General features: G+C 41.7%; 1 protein-coding gene across 5 annotated transcripts in view; it reads left to right on the forward strand.

Annotated features, from left to right (window-relative positions):
* asap1 (ArfGAP with SH3 domain, ankyrin repeat and PH domain 1) overlaps positions 1 to 20,881 on the forward strand; it is a 184,700-nt gene that overhangs the window by 97,225 nt on the left and 66,594 nt on the right. For 4 of the 5 annotated variants that reach the window (XM_033018990.1, XM_033018987.1, XM_033018986.1 and 1 more), the window contains 5 exons: positions 3,032 to 3,107; positions 4,122 to 4,208; positions 12,125 to 12,133; positions 12,988 to 13,088; positions 14,035 to 14,104. In XM_033018990.1, the coding sequence (XP_032874881.1) occupies positions 3,032 to 3,107; positions 4,122 to 4,208; positions 12,125 to 12,133; positions 12,988 to 13,088; positions 14,035 to 14,104 (343 nt within the window). The remainder of the gene's footprint in view (positions 1 to 3,031; positions 3,108 to 4,121; positions 4,209 to 12,124; positions 12,134 to 12,987; positions 13,089 to 14,034; positions 14,105 to 20,881) is intronic. The other variant, XM_033018989.1, reaches the window with a different exon arrangement.

Here is a 20,881-nt window from a genome sequence, read left to right on the forward strand (position 1 = left end):
GGGGAAAAGAAATAGGAATATCCCTTTAATCCACAGATGCTGCCCGTAGACCTATTCCTTTTTTCCAGCTGTAGACAAAAATACTGGAGAAACTCAGCAGGTGAGGCAGCATCTATGGAGCGAATGAATTGGTGACGTTTCGGGCTGAGACCCTTCTTCAGACAGATGGGGGGGGGGGGGGGGCGTGGAGGGAAGAAGAAAGGAAGAGGTGGAGTCAGTGGGCTGTTAGAGAGCTGGGGAGGGGAAAGGGGAAGAAAGCAAGGACTACCTGAAATTGGATAAGTCCATGTTCATACCGCTGGGGTGCAAGCTACCCAAGCGAAATATGAGGTGCTGCTCCTCCAATTTACGGTGGGACTCACTCTGGCCATGGAGGAGGCCCAGGACAGAAAGGTCGGATGCGGAATGGGAGGGGGAGTTGAAGTGCTGAGCCATCGGGAGATCAGGTTAGTTATTGCGAACGGAGCGGAGGTGTTGGGCGAAGCCTACGCTTGGTCTCACCGATGTAGAGCAGCCGACACCTAGAGCAGCGGGTGCAATAGATGAGGTTGGAGGAGGTGCAGGTGAACCTCTGCCGCACGTGGAAAGACTGCTTAGGTCCTTGGATGGAGTCAAGGGGGGAGGTTAAGCGACAATTGTAACATTTCCTGCGGTTGCAAGGGAAAGTACCAGGGGAGGGGGTGGTTTGGGTGGGAAGGGACGAATTGACCAGGGAGTTACGGTGGGAGCGGTCTCTGCGGAAAGCCGAAAGGGGAGGGGATGGGAAAATGCTCTCTAGAGATGCTGTCTAACCTTCTGAGCTATTCCAGCTTTTTGCCTATCTTTGGTTTAAACAAGGTTCTTACTACACAGGCTAAGTTAGTGTTGGGTTGTCAGGTGCTGTTGAGTTGGTGCCAACTCCTGATGACTCAATAGATGAATGCACTCTTTACAAAGTATCACATTCGCCTCCTGAAGGTACTCTAAAGGCTTACTAGAATCAAAAAATGCAGGGATTGTACAATAGATCAGGTACCATTTTTGGAGTAGGAGGTAAAAAAAGCTTAACTCTTCAGGATGTTAAATTTTCATTAAAACTGGTTAACAAGTTTTAAATTGTAGAAGGGGTGAGGAATTGGAGGTGGTAAAGATGTTCTGTAATAGGATGTGGAGACTTAAGAGGTTGGATTACATCAGTGAAACACGATTGTGGAAAAGGTTGCCAAGAAGAAAGATGAGGTCAGGGCAGTGGACGATGTCTTTCTGATCTTTAGCATGGCCTATGATAAGGTCTCGCATTGAAGGCTAGTCTGTAGGGTTGGATTGCATCCAGAGGGAGTTTGCCAATTGGAGGAAAGAGTCAGAGGGTGGTTGTGGAGAGTTGTTTTCCTGATTGAAGGCCTGTGAATAGTGGTATGCCACAGAATCCACAGTTGTTTACATTAATAATTTGGACACCAATGTAGATAACATTGGTAGTATATTTTTAGATTACACCAAATTTGGAGGGATGGTGAAAAGTGCGTAAAGGACCTGCCGGCGACTGCCGGCGGCTCGGCATTCGCCACACGGTCGCCGGGGTGTTACCTGTATGATCGTGAGTAGTCTCATTCTCTCAAAGAGTCATGGCGATTGTCTGGTCGCCGCTGGATTTTGAAATGTTCAAAACTTTTCGGCGACCGTGGCCTTGTCGTAGATTCTCTTCTCCTGATGTAGATGCTGTCGTAGGTTGTTGCCAGGTGATGTAGGTTGTCATCGGTGCTGACTTCGATGAAGTCCATTGGCGATTACTTACGTCAACCGGCGACAGGTATCGGTGACTGTATTGCCTTCAGTTGTCGCCGATCGGGTCGTAGCGTGTGGACGTAGGTTGATTTCGGTTGTCGTAGCTTGTCGCCTGTCGGATTGACGTAGGTATGGTCGATGGCGGACGTCCTAATGGGTAGCCGGTTGTCGTTAGCTTAATGTCGACTAGGTGGTAGGTTGTTGTAGCTTGTCGTTGACATTGTCGTAGGGGGTCCAGTTGCCGGTTTTTCGGTGACCTGCTACGACAATGACAGTCGCCTAAGTGGGACAGGCCCTTAAGGCTATCTAAGTTTATAACACTAAATCAATCAGGTAGGTGGGCCATGCAAATAGCAAATGGAATTTGACTCTGGTAGTGTGAGGTGGTATGGGCAGGACTCCACAGTAAATGGAAGAGCCCTAGATTCTGTTGCAGAACAGAGAGATGGTAGTACAGATGCATGGTTCCCTGAAAGTGGCGAGTCAGGTGGACTGTGTAGTGAAGAAGACGCTTGCGTTCATAAGGAAGGGTATTAAGCACAAAAGTTGGGAACGGCGTAATGCAGCGAAACAAGTCAATAAAGAAACCACATTTGGAGTACTGAGTGCACTCCTAGTCATCCAGCTATAGGAAGGATGTTATTAATTTGGAAAGGGTACAGGTACAGGTTATGGGCTAACTGCAAGCAAATGGGACTAGTCCAGTATGCATACTTGGTTAGCATAGCCAAGGTGGGCTGACGGGCCTATATCCATGCTGTTCGTCTCTGACTCTATTTGGGGAAAAAAGTTATTTTTAAGAAAATTTAAGCACCATTTTCTGTCATCTTTTGAATCTATTTTGGGAAACTATTTTTCCATCGGATGTCTTTCCATCGGAATCCCAGACTGACGCCTGGTCCCTGATCCTTCCTGAAGTCTCAGTCATCGAGCAATCCACTATTATTTAATGGTTCAATTATGTCAAAATGAGGTCTTAATTTATCAACATTGCTGAATGTGTGCAAATATGCAAAAACTTGGAGATTCTATCTTGTAACAGTGAGGGACTGTCTTTGCTGGCACTTTGTCAATTTCAAGCCATTCTGCTGATCTGGCAACGTGGTATTTCCTGTTTAAGTTGGTCAGTTGATGATCCAACTCAAGATAGTTTCAAAGTAAAAGAGTCAAGTGTAAACATTTACATCTGTAAATAAATACTGTACCAGACAAGTGATAATTTCAACATTTTACTGCTGATTACTGATTTCCAAATGTTTTTTTTAAGTTTCTTTCAGGATGGCTTAAAAACAGCAGATAAACTGAAACAATACATTGAGAAACTGGCTGCTGACTTATACAATGTAAGTAATTTACAGAATTGTTTTGTTTATTGTAGAATAATAGTTAAAAGCCATGTTCTATTGAAATGATTGTATTATTGTATATATTATTATATTAGATTTACACCATCAACAGTGAATAGTTTAAATTTGGTATAATTTACCAAACTGGTGGATTGTTAATAATTTCATAGTTCGAAACTGGTATAACCTGTTAAAAAAAATAGTCTGTTTTGGTGGTCAGAAATTTAATGCATTAGGAAGACAAGAAAAATATTACTTGCGTCAAAACAAATACGGGATTAAAAATGATGGCCAATTAAAATAAAAGTATTTGCATCTCAAAAAGCTTCAAATAGGAAAAATGACCTACTGAATTCCATTGATAAAATAAAAAAATACTGGGAAAACTGAGTAAGTCAGGAAGCTTCTGTGGAACAAGAAACAGTTAATGTTTTTGGTCTGCGGTTCTTCATCAGAACTGAGAAAGAAAGAAACTTGGTAGCAGAGATGTTAGGGCAGGACGATGGATGGACTAAAGGGAATTTCTCTGGAAGAAAGGCTGGTAGGCAGAAATGACCAGTGCTACTAACAGAAAATACAATGATCTAAAGTTGGCAAATATGATATCAAGTTCTGTGGGATACCATGTACCCAGTCAGAGGCTGACTGAATGTTCAATTTTTCACCATGTATGGGGATTTGCAATGGTAACTCTTTCTTGCTGTTTTCAATTTTATTGATTCGAGTTATTATGTTTAAATGCTATTTTGTTGGTGATGAAGTGGTTACATGATTTTACACTGTTATTCTCTTTCATGCTTTGATTAAAATTGAACCAGCTCTGAAATCTAGAAATATGTTACAAATCTTGCTAAATATAAATTTCTCTGCAACATTGATGTTACCAAGATGGCTTGTAACAATTTGTTAATTACAAAATTAAAACATTCTAGCAATCGAGACTAGAGGAATTTTCATTAAATGTTTTGATGTTGTCGAAGGAACAATTATTGTAGTGTCCGTCTTTCACAGATTAAGCAAACGCAAGATGAAGAAAAGAAGCAGCTCTGCACACTCCGTGATATGCTCAAATCATCACTGCAGATTGAACTAAAAGAGGTAGGAATATTTGAAATGCATTCAATTGTGGTCAAATATTATAAACGATGTATAGTGTCCTCCATAATGTTTGGGCAAAGACCCATCCTTTATTTATTTGCCTCCACAATTTGAGATTTGTAATAGAGAAAATCACGTGTGGTTAAAGTGAACATTGTCAGATTTTATTAAGGGCCATTTTTATACATTTTAAATGAAATTACAGCTGTGTTTATACATAGCCCCCCCATTTCAGGGCACCACAATGTTTGGGACACACATTGGAGAAGTCAATGTTCAAGCCGCTGGGGTGCAGACTGCCTTGGACATTGACTTCTCCAATTTTCGGTAGCCCTTGCTGTCTCCTCCCCTTCTCAGCTCTCCCTCTGCCCTCTGGCTCCTCCTCTTCCTTTCTTCTTACCGCCTCCCCACCCTGCATCAGTCTGAAGAAGGGTTTCGGCCCGAAACGTTGCCTATTTCCTTCGCTCCATAGATGCTGCTGCACCCACTGAGTTTCTCCAGCATTTTTGTCTACCGTCGATTTTCCAGCATCTGCAGCTCCTTCTTGAACTTTAATAAGAAAGAGAGTACTGGTGAGCTTACTAATCGCAAAGGGACTGGCAGGCCAAGGAAGATCTCCACCGCTGATGACCGAATAATTTTCTCTATAATAAAGAAAAATCCACAAACACCTGTCCGACAGATCAGAAACTCTCTTCAGGAATCAGGTGTTGATTTGTCAATGACCACTGTCCGCAGAAGACTTCATGAACATAAATACAGAGGCTACACTGGTTAGCCGCAAAAAATATGATGGCCAGCTTTCAGTTTGCCAAGAAGTACTTAAAAGAGCAACCACAGTTCTGGAAAAAGGTCTTGTGGACAGATGAGAAGAAGATTAATTTACATCAGCGATGGCAAGAGCAAAGTATGGAGGAGATAAGGAACTGCCCAAGATCTAAAGCATACTATGTCATCTGTGAAACACGATGATGGGGGTGTTATGGCCTGGGCATGTGTTGCTGCTGAAGGTACTGGTTCACTTATCTTCATTGATGATACAACTGCTGATGGTTGTAGCATAATGAATTCTGAAGCATATAGACACATCCTATCTGCTCAAGTTCAAACAAAGGCCTCAAAACTCATTGGCCGGCGGTTCATTCTACAGCAAAGCAATGATCCCAAACATACCTCTAAAGGACAAAGGAGTTTTTCAAAGCTAAAAAACAGTCAATTATTGAGTGGCCAAGTCAATCACACGATCTGAACCTAATTGAGCATGCCTTTTATATGCTGAAGAGAAAACTGAAGGAGACTAGCCCCCGAAACAAGTATGCTAAAGATGGCTGCAATACAGGTCTGGCAGAGCATCACCAGAGAAGACACCCAGCAACTGGTGATGTCCATGAATCGCAGACTTCAAGCAGTCATTGCATGCAAAGTATATGCAACAAAATACTAAACATGACTACGTTCATTCACATGACATTGCTGTGTCCCAAACATTATGGTGCCCTGAAATGGGGGGACTATGTATAAACACTGCTGTAATTTCTACAGGGTGAAACCAAAATGTATAAAAATAGCCTTTATTGAAATCTGCCAATGTGCGCTTTAACTACATGTGATTTTTTTTTTTAAATTATAAATCTCAAATTGTGAAGTACAGAGGCAAAGAAATAAATGATGGGTCTTTGTCCCAAACATTATGGAGGTAATGTACCTCTATTAGATCAGCCTGTGCACCACGTTTTTAAGTCTTAGTCTGGCCAGCCTGTTGATGTAGGCCCTTGAAGACATGTTCTCTGCACCCTTTCTAGTTTCATGGCATTTTTCCTCGCAAGGTGATCAAAAGTAACAGAATTCTCCAAGTGCAGTTTAACCAGTGTCTGGTAACATTACATCTTGTCTTCTATACCTAATTTCCTGACAGATGAAGGCAAAAGTGATCTTCACCTTATTTTTCTGCAACCCATTTGTACTTGTACTCCTACATCTCTCTGCACTACAGTACTCCCAGAACCTTACTGTTCACTGTGAAGGTCCTTCCCCGGTTTGACAGCTCATACTTAATCATAATTTAACTTAATTTGCCATCCTTTGATAAACTTGCATAGCTAACCAAGGTAGCTAACGCTATCTGCCATGCCACCTATTTTGTGGTCCTATGTATACTTACTAATCATACTTTGTACATTCTCATCCAAGTCGTTCTGCAATAAATGCATGCTTGAAATATTTAGTGACTGCATGAATAGCTTTCTTGTAAGCAGGTGATGATTGATGTTACTAAAGAGTTAAGCACTTAACCACATTCGACTCGAAACGTCACCCTTTCTTTTTCTCCAGAGATGCTGCCTGTCCCACTGAGTTACTCCAGCAGTTTGTGTCTACCTAACTAACTGTCTGTCCATCTCTGTCTCATAGAATCATAGATTGATAGTGTGGAAACAGGCCCTTCAGCCCAACTTGCCCACACCGGCCAACATGTCCCAGCTATACTAGCCCCACCTGCCTGCGTTTGGTCCTTATCCCTCCAAACCTGTCCTATCCATGTACCAGTCTCTGTCCCTGTCTTTCTCTGTCTCTGTCTCTGTCTCCATCTGTGTCTATCTCTGCCTCTGCACTTTCTGTCTCTCTCTCTCTCTCTCTGTCTCTCTCTCTCGCTTACCAGTCCTCCCCCACTTTTTCATCAGAAACTCACCCTGAAATGTGGGCATTGAAGCTCCCCCTAATGCTCCAGTGTAGTGCCAAGTAACAGCCATGTTGCTGAAAGGGTTGTTGTGATACAGCATGGTGTTCCTGATGTCCCACACCAGAAGAGCTACCCTCTCCTGCCCTTTCCTTGACCTCGTCTTTACCATAGCGGCAAGTTCAGCTGAGGCTGAGTGAGGCTTCAGCCGGCTGAAGCAGCTGAAATTCACCATCAGAAGTTTCCCTCCAGGACGAACGGGTGACGGACCAGCTCCTCATCATGCTGTATGCCAGTAACATCAAGGAATTTGATCCCCGGCCAGCCATCAGCTTGTGGCCTGCAGGAGGGATGAGGGCAAGGAGGCCTGACACGGGACAAGACCCAGATGCAGCCTCGGGACCTCACCGTGACAGTGACAAGTCTGATGAGGAGCTTATCAGCTCTGTCTTTAGCTTGCTTTTCAGGAGATGGTTTAAATATCAAGCATAAAAGTTACACGTTCCCACAAAAATAATGTCTGTTCATTTAAAGATGATATCCTCCCGCCCCCCCCCCCCCCCTCCCCCCCAAAATAATTAAATAACCACTTCAGCTATTTTTATTGCCCTTCTGGGCAATCTCACTTGCCAAGTTCCATGATTGATTCAATATCGTCACCTACTTCCATGACTCATCTTCTTAGTGGGCACAGAGTAAAAGAGGTACTATGTACATTCAAAAGTATGGTATAGGTCTGGTCAGGTAATAATAATAATAATACAGTAACAAGTATGTTCCAAGAAAAAGAAAATCAAAATACACTTTCGCTCTCTTTATTTTAAATTACAAAATCCTAGAGCAGAAGGGATATATTATGTATCGATTTCCCCCCGCTTGATGTTACTGTGTCTACCTTCAAAGGTGTCAAACAGATCGATTCAATTCTTTATCAACTTGCCTTGCTGTGACTGGGCATAACAGAGATTGAAGATTCAAGAGGAAAAGACCCATGCTATAGCCATGTCATGATAATTTTCGGTCCTTCACAGAAAACATGCTTGCATCAATCTGTAGTGTGTGTGGTTAAGCACATATGTTACCATGAGCCAGGATTTATTGACACAGGTTGATCATACGCTGAATAATCCAACCACATTTTTGTTTGGAAGTGGAAAGAAATAATAGAAATTTCATTCATTGCAACGTGTAAAAAGAGTTGAGATACTGTATTATAATTTTGCTGCATGTCTTTGTGGTATGCATCATGTCTTGATAGGTGAATATGTTTATTTTGTGACTTATATGTGAATGCTTCATTGAGCATAATTCCTACTGGTAACTACACACTTCGTCCGAGCACATTATCGCACGCGTCATGCAAGCCGTCTTAAATGACCACCTAAACTGTCATTTGGCAACCCAAAAAGCTGCCTAGGTTGCCCAGCTGGTAACAGAGAAAACAATTTAAGTGAGAGCCCTGCATAGCCTCCGAATGAAAGGACATTCCCTTAGAAAGGAAATGAGGAGGAATTTCTTTAGTCTGTCGGTGCTCAATCTGTGGAATTCATTGCCACAGAAGGCTGTGGAGGCAGTCAATGGATATTTGTAAGGTGAAGATTGCTAGATTCTTGGTTAGTACGAGTGTCGGGTTATGGGGAGATGGCAGGAGAATGGGGTTGAGAGAAAAATATAGATCAGTGATGATGATTGAAGAGCGGAGTAGACTTGATGGGCCAAATTGCCTAATTCTGCTCTGAAAATTTATGAACATCCACCGCCCTGCTGAATAAACCTAATAAACCATTCTCCAAATGGGAGTAAATTCTATCTCTCCAACAGCTTCTCTATGATTGATGTGAGGCTCAGCAGTCTCTCTACTTCCCATCTTAAATACACTCCTTACACTCCAGGACCTCGTCGTTGCCTCCCAAAGATGTAAATATTTTTGTCAATGCTCCCGCAGTCTTCTCTCTTGCATCATTCAATAATCTACTATAAATCTCATTAGGCCCAAGGGATTTACCCATCTTCAAGACCCCCAACACCTCCTTAATCTCAAACTGTCCTTGCATATTTGTGTTCTCCACACTTATCTCTCTGTCCTCCATTTCCTTGTTCTTGATGAAAACAGATACAATGTACTTGTTTAGTGTGCAAAGTACTAATGGTACAGAATCATTGTATATCGTAAAAGTACTTAGAATACATTTAGAGACCATCAAAATGAGTACTGTAGGCTCCGAATCTTAAGTTGAACTCATTAGCATGGCTGCCCGCATGCCACCAAATGGTTGTGTGGAAAACCTGACAAAGTGCAAATTCCCTAATTTCCTCCTGGTTACCTCGTATTTTTAATGAGCCTCTTGAGTTCTTTCCTTCCAGTCCTCAAAGACCCTGTCTGATTCCATCTTCTTAAATATTGCATGTGCTCCCTTTTCACCTTTTTGCAAATTTACAATCTCTGGTCTTACAACCTTCCCTTTCTTTGCCATCCTTAACCCTCCTTCCCACTGGAACATGCTGGTTCTGAGCTAGATGCAGGAAAAATGTTCCCATGGTTGGGTGAGTCCAGAACCAGGGGCCACAGTCTTAGAATAAAGGGGAGGTCATTTAAAGACTGAGGTGAGAAAAAACTTTTTCACCCAGAGAGTTGTGAATTTGTGGAATTCCCTGCCACAGAGGGCAGTGGAGGCCAAATCACTGGATGGATTTAAGAGAGAGTTAGATGGAGCTCTAGGGGCTAGTGGAATCAAGGGATATGGGGAGAAGGCAGGCATGGGTTAGTGATTGGGGACGATCAGCCATGATCACAATGAATGGCGGTGCTGGCTCGAAGGGCCGAATGGCCGCCTCCTGCACCTATTTTCTATGTTTCTTAGTTTATAAACCTCCCTGCAAGGATATTGGTTTCCCTTCCAATTCAGATGCAATGTATCTCTGCCCCTGAAGTAATCCCAAGGGTCTAAAAATCTGAATCCATGCCCCCTGCAATAGCTCCTGAGCCATGTATTCACCTGTCCCATCTGTTTCTTTCTAACCTCATATGGCGCCAGGCGTAATCTTGAGATGATTATCCCCAAGGTCCTGCTTTTTAATCTTCTGCCGAACTTCCTATATTCACTTTGCCTCGCCTCATCCCTGTCCTATCTATGCCAGTTTTGCCAATGTGCACAATGATTTCTGGCTGCTCACCTTCTCCCTTGAGAATGTTCTGCAATCTGTTGGACATCCTGGACCCTGGCACCAGGGAGACCATCCTTGATTTGAGTTTGCTGCCACAGAATCTTCTGCCTGTGCCCCTAACTAATGAATGGCATATCACAATGTCTATGTCTGACTTTTGACATAGGCCAGGCCTGACACTGTAGTCTGGATAGCTGCTACTCTCCCCCAGGCAGTATCTCAACAATACTCAAACCTACGAAGAATTACCCAGAAAAAGAGACCACAACTTAACCTGCCGTTCTCTCTCTCTCTCTCTCCCCTCATTTTTGAAATTCTCTCCTCTCAAAATGGCTGCTCTCCCATTCTTTCTTCAACTTTTGAAGGTAGAAAAAATGTACATGATGATGAAAGTAAAATTATGTCATGTTAACTTTTTTATGATAGGAATTCTTTGGGTGTCTTTAGCTTGGATGTTTCTGGTTGAAAGTTTGTATGGTTTTCTTAATTCTTAAGGGGTTGGACAGGCTAGATGCAGGAAGATTGTTCCAGATGTTGGGGAAGTCCAGAACAAGGGGTCACAGTTTAAGGATAAAGGGGAAATCTTTTAGGAGAAAAACATTTTTTTACACAGAGAATGGTGAATCTCTGGAATTTCCTGCCACAGAATGTAGTTGAGGCCAGTTCATTGGCTATATTTAAGAGGGAGTTAGATGTGGCCCTTGTGGCTAAAGGGATTAGGGGGTATGGAGAGAAAGCAGGTACGGGATACTGAGTTGGATGATCAGCCATGATCATATTGAATGGCGGTGCAGGCTCGAAGGGCCGAATGGCCTACTCCTGCACCTATTTTCCATGTTTCAGCTCTATGTACTGACAAAACTGAAACAAAGGCTTTCCACTGAGGGACAGAAAAGATTATCTGATTTTTAAAACAACTGTAGGGACAACTGGAAAGAACATTTGCCACAACAATTTGGAAGGAAAGGTTATTTCAATATAAATTCGAAATAAACCAAACATTTGACAAACTTGTGTAAATGGGAGATTGTAATATATACATTTAGTTTACTGGTATCAACCACATATTTCCAGTGAATTACTTAATTCTGGAGTAGATCTTACATTTCATATTTCTATCTTCCATTCAATCAAATAAATAGATTTGCAATCTATGTCCTAACAAAGATGCATTTAAGAAACAGCTGGGCAAACAAAAGCAAATATGAAATGGGTGGATATGCGTTCATCCACATGGACGAAGATGAGACAAAGCTTATGGAGCATCAAGACTGGTGTCATTCTTTTTAGGACCTTTTCTATGATGTCAATAGTGTTCCAAAAAAATGTTTAATGCAGAAACAGCCAATTGGCACAGCTAGTATTTATGCTGTGCCTGAACACATGAAATCAGATAATGTACTTAAAATGGAAATAACATATTGCATGCAGTACTTGCGGTGCTGGCTCGAAGGGCCGAATGGCCTCCTCCTGCACCTATTTTCTATTAATCTTTAATAACAAGAAGCTTTTACAGTTTGGAAATTAAAATTGCTGACTATTCCTATATTTTTTCAAATATATATTTGTAATTCAGTAAGGCCCTTTGCTTTTGTTCATCTTGCATAGACATTGTTATGTTTGTATGTGGAAATTGGCCTTACAAAATATTTTGTTTTGAAAATGTATGGTATTTATATTAACATTATAATCTTGTTATAACTGAATTATCATTCTAATAATTAAAACAAATTATATTTTGAATGATACAGATGGAGTACATAGATTTGAAGGCGGTATTATTCTTTTTAGTTGCAATGTCAGTCAAGTTATTTTCATTTGCTTCTGATCAACATAAGTTTGCAACAGTTGAGTTTCAAAATCTAGATTTAACATTTTCATGTTTCGCTGCTGCTAAATCATTTACCATTATAAATCTGACAACTGTCTGTCGGAAGGAAAACCTCTTAACTTGTAATTTATTTCAGCTTATATTTAACTGATGCTTCACTTGCTTTAGCTAAATTTTGTTGATATTTTTACATGTACTTACCACTTTTCACCCTCCTTTAAATGCCTATGCCTTTCCTGAACAAAGTCTAGGAGAGTAAGTTCAAGTTTTAATTAAAATTTGCATGTAGGTTAAATTACCTATATCATTTTATGTTCTCCAATTTCAAATCATTGCATTAGTGTTGCTCGACATATTAAAATAGTATGAATGTTCGTGTACATGACATTGGAACTCAAAGTAATATTACAATTTGACAAATAGTTGGAAGCAAAATAATAAACCCTAGAAAAGATTTGATCTTTATTTGACACTCGTAGATGCATGTATTTAAGCAAAACTACATTCCAAATCAAGGCACGTGACGTTCTAATCTGGCAAATTAAGATTTTCATGCCATTTTTTTAACATCAAATTACGCATTAATTGAATGGTCACAAATTCTACAATGTGTTTAAGTACAATTAAAGAGTTGAAAATAAATGGACTCATGATACAATTGGAGTTTTGTATAGTTATTTCTGGAGATACCCAGTATTTGTCTTGTTCCATGCTGTGCTTGATTTGTATATTGGATTTAAACCATAATAGTTGATCAATATTGCTTGCTCCCCATTGATATGCATGTTTCAAGACTTTAATTGCAATTTGTTCATTTTAGCTACTGTCATCTTTGATTTAAATTATTTGAAAAATGAGGCATTGGTTACAACTATTACATTTAACTGTTAGTTGTAAATACAAACAAAATCTAATTAACAATCAAGACTAAAAATGACTTTTAGTTGGTTAACTGAATAATACTTAAAGCTTTATTCTTGTTGCTGTACCTTGCACCCTCATTATTCTGCATGGCAATACTTTATCATGTAACATCAGTTTTGTTCTCTTGTTTAAATTGCCATTGTGTATGCTGTTAATAGTTTACAAAACAATTGGTTTATTTTAAGGATTCTCAAAGCAGACAGTCAGGATACAGTATGCACCAACTTCAAGGCAATAAGGAATATGGTAGTGAGAAGAAGGGCTATCTCATGAAAAAAAGTGATGGGTATGTCAGCCTTTTTTTGATTAACATGTGTGGACTGTTGATTTCAAAATTAATGTGTATGTATTGCTTTATACTTACATAGGTGCATGGATTTATGTGCCATCTTACTCCATTGAAATTTCTAGCATTGAAGCTGAGCATCTGGCACAGAAAATGTGAATATTGTATTGCAAAAATTATAAACTCTACAGATCTATTGGATTCAGTTAATTCAAATTTGACTTTTTGGTACAGAACGAAACTGGTTCCTAATTTTATTTTTACTTTGGTATTGTATGCCTATTATATAATCCTATAAGCAATGTGAAATATAAATTATTTTAGCAACATCTCGTATGTTTTCTGCATCAAACATTGAGCTTTAATGTTGAAAATTTAAATAGAGTTAAACGCCACAGCTTTTTAAATAGAAAAGAAGCAGTTTTGATCTTTGGTTTTCCCCTTATAATTTTTGAAATCTGAACTGTGGTAATTGGTGAGTAGAATGCAGGAAGAATCTGAAAAATGATGCAATTAGTTGGTGGAGTCCAAGGGGAATTCTAATGAGAAGCATCGCAGCTGCATGAAGATGCGCATTGGAAAGAGGCAAAGAGAATAATAGTTCCAGAAACCATTTGAATTATGTATAATTATGGGATATCATGTTGGCCATTTTGTTTTTGGGGTTGATGGATGCTTTATTAATTAATGGTGAAATCTCTAAGAATTGTAAGGAGAAATACTGCTGATTAGAAGGACTGATATCTGAAACATTAATATTTCACTTTTCATTGACACTCACATTGATAAACACATTGATACATTCTCTAGTCTTGATTGATTTCTGGTACTTAAATCAAAAGTAGATGCAGAGTAAAGATGTATCTGTTTCTGGGTGTGGTTAATGAGATATTGTTATTAATTATACTACATGGAGTGAAACTATTTGATTTTTTTTTAACTTTAGCCTCCGAAAAGTCTGGCAGCGACGAAAATGTACAGTCAAGAATGGCTACCTAACTATATCACATGCAACTGTGAGTAACATTTTTTCATATTTTCCCACACTAAAGGATTGTGGGAACTCATCAGATATTTGGGAGCTAATTAGTTGCGTCATTAGCATATGTATTAATGAGTACTAATAAACATTTTCTGAAAATCTGAGGATCAGTGTGAACACATTACAAAGATATAAATAGAGGAGCACAATTTAATAAATGTATTTTCCTCACCAGTGATGTGATCTTAGAATTAATGAATATCAAAATATATCTGATTCATCTGGCATGCTCTGTAAAATTGTAAAGCTTAGTACATATTACATTAAAACCCACCTTAATACTACCTAGAATAGTGCTGCTTGGTTATGTTGCACATGATTAGAGGAAAACAATTGATTAAATATTTAATGCAAAGATACAAAAACGTCTAAACGCTTAAGCTGTTAAACCAGCTTAACTTGCTGCTGAATTGCTTAAAACCTGCTTGCTGAATGAACAAAGGATAAGGACAAAGGACATTTATTATCACATACACCAATTGGTGTAGTGAAATTTGTCTTGCCCTGCAGCACACAGATAAAGATAAGGCACAACATTAAAGAATTTAACAATAAACATAAAAAACATCCCCCCACAATGGTTCCCACTGTGAGGGAAGGCACGAAGTCCAGTCCCCGTCCCCTTGTCCACCCATAGTCGGGCCTATTGAGGCCTCTGCAGTTGGCGCTACGGCGGCCCGATGTTTCAGGCCCTCTCGCCGGTTGATGGTGCTCCGGTGTCGGGAGAACCCTCTCAGCGGCTTGGGACACCTGGAACGGCTGCTTCCTTACTCGAGACCGTGGCTTCCGAAGCCGACAGGCCACGCTGGACGGAGCTCCACCACTGGTGATCTCGCCGAGAGATCCCAGGCTCCCAATGTAAAGTTAAGTGCCGCCGCCTGCGGCTGACCGCTCCACGGTCCTGCAGGTCCGCGATGTTCTCCTGCGTTCTCAGCATTCCGGAGCTCCAGCGCGGCGACCCGGGCAAGGCATCGCCAGCTCCGCGATAGCGCTCCAGCGCTGTGCCGCTGCCGAAGCCGTGTTTCTGGCCGGTCCTCTCAGGAAACGCCGTTCCAGGCCCGCTGGTAGGCCGCGTGGACGGGTCGAAGATGCAGCCCGGAGAAAAGACGCATCTCCGACCAGGTAGGGACCAGGAAGAGCAATTTCCCCCTTCCCTGGGGGAGGGGGCGGGAAGAAGAAAGAAAGAGGTGGAGACAGTGGGCTTGGAGAAGTCAATGTTCATACCGCTCGGATGAAAACTACCCAAGCGAGATATGAGGTGCTGCTCCTCCAATTTGCAGTGGGACTCACTTGGGCCATGGATGAGGCCCAGGACAGAAAGGTCGGATTCCGAATGAGAGGGAGAGTTGAAGTGCTGAGCCACCGGGAGATCAGGTTGGTTAATGTGAACTGTGCGGAGGTATTGGGCAAGGCGGTCGCCAAGCCTGCGCTTGATCTCACCGATGTAGAGCAGTTGACACCTAAAGCAGCGGATGCAATAGATGAGGTTGGAGGAGGTGCTGGTGAACCTATGCCTCACCTGGAAAGACTGCTTGGGTCCTTGGATGGAGTCGAGGGGGGAAGTAAAGCGACAAGTGTCGCATTTATGAGGTTGCATGGGAAAATACCAGGGGAGAGGGTGGTTTGGGTGGGAAGGGAGGAATTGACCAGGGTGTTACGGAGGGAGCGGTCTCTGCGGAAATCCGGAAGCGGGGGAGATGGGAAGATGTGACCAATGGTGGGATCCCGTTGGAGGTGGCAAAAATATCGGAGGATTATCTGTTGTATGTGACGGCTGGTAGGGTGGAAGGTGAGGACAAGGGGGACTCCGTCCTTGTTACGAGTGGGGAGGGGATGGGGAGTGAGTGCGGGGTTACGGGGTATAGAAGAGACCCTGGTGAGAGCCCCATCCATAATCGAAGAGGGGAACCCCCGTTCCCTAAAGAATGAGGACATCTCCGATGCTCTGGTTTGGAACACTTCATCCTAGATGCAGATGCGGCGTAGACGGAGGAATTGGGAGCTGGGGATAGAGTCCTTACAGGAAGCATGGTGGGAAGAAGTGTAGTCCAAATAGCCGTGGGAGTCGGTGGGTTTGTAGTAGATGTCGGTCAGTAGTCTTATCACCTGCGATGGAGATAGTGAGGTCTAGAAACGGTAGGGAGATGTCGGAAATGGTCCAGGTGTATTTGTGTGCCGGATTGAAGTTTGTGGTGAAGTGGATGAAGTCAGTGAGTTCTGCATGGGTGCAGGAGGTAGCGCCAATGCAGTCGTCAATGTAGCAGAGGTAGAGTTCGGGGATAGGGCCACAGTACGCCTTGAACAAGGATTGATCGACGTACCCTACAAAGAGGCAGGAATAGCTAGGGCCCATGTGCGTGCCCAAAAGCACGCCTTGGATTTGAATGAAATGGGAGGAGTCAAAGGAAAAGCTGTAGAGGTTAAGGACTAGGCGGAGGAGAGTATCGGTCGACGGGGATTGGTTGGCTGTGCGGTCGAATATTTAGGCTAGATCAGATGAACATTGGTTTAGATCACCTGCAATAAAAAAAAGAAAACCAAGTTAGGTAATATTTGTGGAAAGAGAAACGCAGGTAATGCTTTCATGTGGAGACATTCATCAGAGCTGGGTAAGAGTAATAAAAAGGGTGGTTGTAATTGGATCGGACAAAGGAAAAAGATTGGTTGAGGCCAAGCCAGGTGGATTAATGGGAGCAGTTGGAGGGTGATTATGCTTCTTCGCAGGGCAGTGGCACAAGCCATGCCCATGGTTCAGACTTTACAAATAGAAAGGAAAAACTGATAAATGTACAGCAAATATGACCAGTTCTGATGCAGACAGAGAAAGCAAGTTGGCAAATTCAATAGAAAGGCTGCATTGTACACTGGAGGAAGATGAGGTGTTATTCCTCAAGACGGTCAAGGATCTCATTATAACAGTGTAGGAGGTCCTTGACAAATAGATCAGTGGGAGAATGAAAGCTTGAGATCAATCCTATATACTGAAAACAGGTGCTCAACATAGTCTGCTTATGCCTTCTCCAAATGGAATAAACAACATTTTAATTATTGAATGCAGTACACTAGATTGGACAAAATACAAATGAATTGTTGCTTCACTTGGAAGGACTGTTAGGGTCCATAGACAATGGGAAGGGAAGAGGTGAACGGAACGATGTTGCATCATCTGGGATTGCATGGAAAGATGCTATATATAACCTCGAGAGTCATTGGTAGCGATGGAGAAGCGATCAGGGAGTGAAATGCTGAAAGATGGTGATGTAACTTCATTGGAATTGATGGAAATTGCAGAGGATTATTTATTGAAAGCATAGGCTAGTAGGGTAGAAGGTGAAGGTTAGGGAAAGTCTCAATGCTTTATTGAGGAAATGAGAACAGCAAATAGATGAGATGTAGTCAAGGACTGTCCACTATGATAGAGGGGAAGTCACAGTCAGGAAGATGGACAACATTTTAGAGGCACTTGTGTGGAAAGTCTAATTATTGAAGCAAATACCAACATTATGGCAAATGTTGTAGATTTATAAAAATAATTTATTCTGGGAACACAGCTCAAATGTCTAATCAACATTTTATAAGAAATGGGAGCAGAACTAGGCCATTTGAAGATGATCCTACAAGTATGTAACAAAAATAGTGAGGACATGCTAACTGAAGAAATGTTTAATATATTGTTTAAGCACTTATAAGGTAGCAGTTAGCACACAAACATGTCCCGGCTTCCCTTTGTTCATACCTGTACCATTTTTATTCATTTATGCTGGCAAATTGATAATTGTAATAATTAACTGACTGTTTAATGCTGCATCCTATAGTCTACATTTCTGAATAATTGCTAGGCAGCGTGATGTGACTGTATGGGGGCTTGTCTCAGTAATTCTACCGTTTAGTTGAGTGGAAAAATGCATGCTTCTACCACTAGCATTTACTGAATTCATTTATGGTTTCTCAGCACATAGTAAATAAAATTATAATTAGTAGGTTCTTCAGTGGTGAAAACACCATTGTGAATATCTAAAGTTACTGAAACAAAACCTTTTGGATCTAAAACAAAATAACATTCGAGCAGTTCAAGTGAGTTTATTGTCATGTGTCCCTGTATAGGACAATGAAATTCTTGCTTTGCTTCAGCACACAGAACATAGTAGGCATTTACTACAAAACAGATCAGTGTGTCCATATACCATAATATAAATATATACACACATGAATAAATAGACTGATAAAGTGCAAATAACAGAAAATGGGTTATTAATGATCAGTTTTGTCCGAGCCAGGTTTAATAGCCTGGTGGCTGTGGGGAAATAGCTATTCCTGAACCTGGTTGTTGCAGTCTTCAGGCTCCTGTACCTTCTACCCGAAGGTAGCAGGGAGATGAGTGTGTGGCCAGGATGGTGTGGATCTTTGATGATACTGCCAGCCTTTTTGAGGCAGCGACTGCGATAAATCCCCTCGATGGAATGAAGGTCAGAGCCGATGATGGACTGGGCAATGTTTACTACTTTTTGTAGTCTTTTCCTCTCCAGGGCGCTCAAATTGCCGAACCAAGCCACGATGCAACCGGTCAGCATGCTCTCTACTGTGCACCTGTAGAAGTTAGAGAGAGTCTTCCTTGACAAACCGACTCTCCGTAATCTTCTCAGGAAGTAGAGGCGCTGATGAGCTTTCTTGATAATTGCATTAGTGTTCTCGGACCAGGAAAGATCTTCAGATCTCAAATCTCAGTTCACACTTGAGACAAATTAATGTTATGTCCAGTCATGAGCCGAAATGCCCCAAAACACAGATTCTGACTATTATTGTCTGTATTTAGCTTTATCTTTCTTTGCAGCATATGATGAGTGGAGGGGGTGGGGGGCTGGAGGCTGGATTGGGTATAATTATGTCAGAGTACAGATAGTTCTGCAATAACGCAACTTTTATCTTCCGAAGAAACTTCATATTTGAGAAAATTACATTATAAACAATGTGGAAAAAGTGGGATTTCGGGTTCGAGAGCTTCAAACTCACAATAATAAAGTTGTTATTCCTGCAGGAATTTCAAAAGTATTTCAATAACCATGGGTTTATTTTTGTTATTGCAAGCTAGAATTACTAAAAACTGTCAATTTAATAGTATCATTGCATAAGTGTCAATGGAAATGATAGCTTTTCGATTTCCCTGGCCGCTTGCAGTGAAACTTACACTGTTCTCTAAGGAGCCAATGGTGTCCGATTCAAATGTAGAAACAAGCAACTGCAGATGCTGGTTGCAAAAAAAAACTGTTGGAGTAACTAGCAGCATCACTGCAGAATGAAGATAGGTGACATTTTGTGTCAGGACCCTTCTTCAGACTGATGGTTAAGGGTGAGGGGTGAGAAAGCTGAAAGAGAAGAGTGGCAGGACAAAGTCTGGCAGATAATATGCGAATCCAGCTGAGGGAGAGTTTAATAGGCAGATGTTTAATAGGCTAGAGATGAAACGACAGAGGTGTGAGATGAAAAGGATTGAATAGTTCGAAATGTGAAGCCAGAGGAAGGAACGTAGGTGGAAAGGAAGAGGGAGGAGAGAAAAAGTTGCTAGTCCAGGTGGGGCACGGGAGAGAGGGAGGAGTGAGGAAGAAGGGGCGGGTGGGGAAAGAAGGGGGAGGGGGGTTTACCTAAACCCTCGCCCCTTCTCCCCCTTCTGATTTTGCAGGGAGGTTGCATGTGCTTGTGATGCTGCTGCAAGCAAGCTTTTAATTGTTCCTATATCTGTCTATACTTGTGCATATGACATATAGTGCATTCAGAAAGTTCAGACTCTTTACTCAGTACTTTGTTGAGGCACCTTTGGCAGCGATTACAGCCTCAAGTCTTCTTTGCAGAGCTGCCAAGTAGTTCCGTATTTTGTACGGAAATGCGATTAGAATACGGATGTAAGATTTTGTGTTGTTAAATACGGATTTTAAATACGGAGGTATTTATAAGTGGGGTGGGGTCCCAGCTGCACCCCACTAGTCGCTGCCTGCCATTCTGAAAACAAACCGTTAATTTCTTCCTGTCTGCGAACCAGTTCTCTATCCATGTCAATACAACTACCCCCAATACCATGTGCTATAATTTTGCACACTAATCTCTTGTGTGGGACCTTGTCAAAGGCTTTTTGAAAGTCCAAAAACACCACATCCACTTACTCTCCCGTATCCATTCTACTTGTTACATTCTCAAAAAATTCCAGAAATTTGGTCAAGCATGATTTCCCCCTTCATAAATCCATGCTGACTTTGACCAGTCCTGCCACTGCTTTCCAAATGCACTGCTAATATATCGTTAATAATCGAGTCTAGCAACTTCCCCACTACCGATGTAAGGCTAACTGGTCTATAATTTCCCGTTTTCTCTCTCCCTCTCTTAAAATGTGGGGTTACATTTGCTACCCTCCAGTCCACAGGAACTGATCCAGAGTCTATAGAACATGGAACATTGGAAAATGACATCATTTCTAAGTATCAGGCATTTGCAAATCTCAGCAAGACCTTGCTCTGCCACTGGAATACATGTGGAGTCCAGTGAAGGGCTGTAGAAGGGCCCCAACCTGAAACATCGCCTATCCATTTCATCCACAGATGCTTCCTGAACCACGGTGCTCCTCCAGCACTTTGTTTTTTTACTAAAAATTACAGCATCAGCTGTTCTTGGAGTCTCCTCCACTAAAGGGCATGTTCCAATGCGGGGACCTAATTTGTGAGTTTAGGAGAGTTAAAAAAGTGTCATGGTCTTGTTGTATTGC

This window comes from Amblyraja radiata, chromosome 4, assembly GCF_010909765.2.
Source record: "Amblyraja radiata isolate CabotCenter1 chromosome 4, sAmbRad1.1.pri, whole genome shotgun sequence".
In the NCBI taxonomy this organism is placed as follows: Eukaryota; Metazoa; Chordata; class Chondrichthyes; order Rajiformes; family Rajidae; genus Amblyraja; species Amblyraja radiata.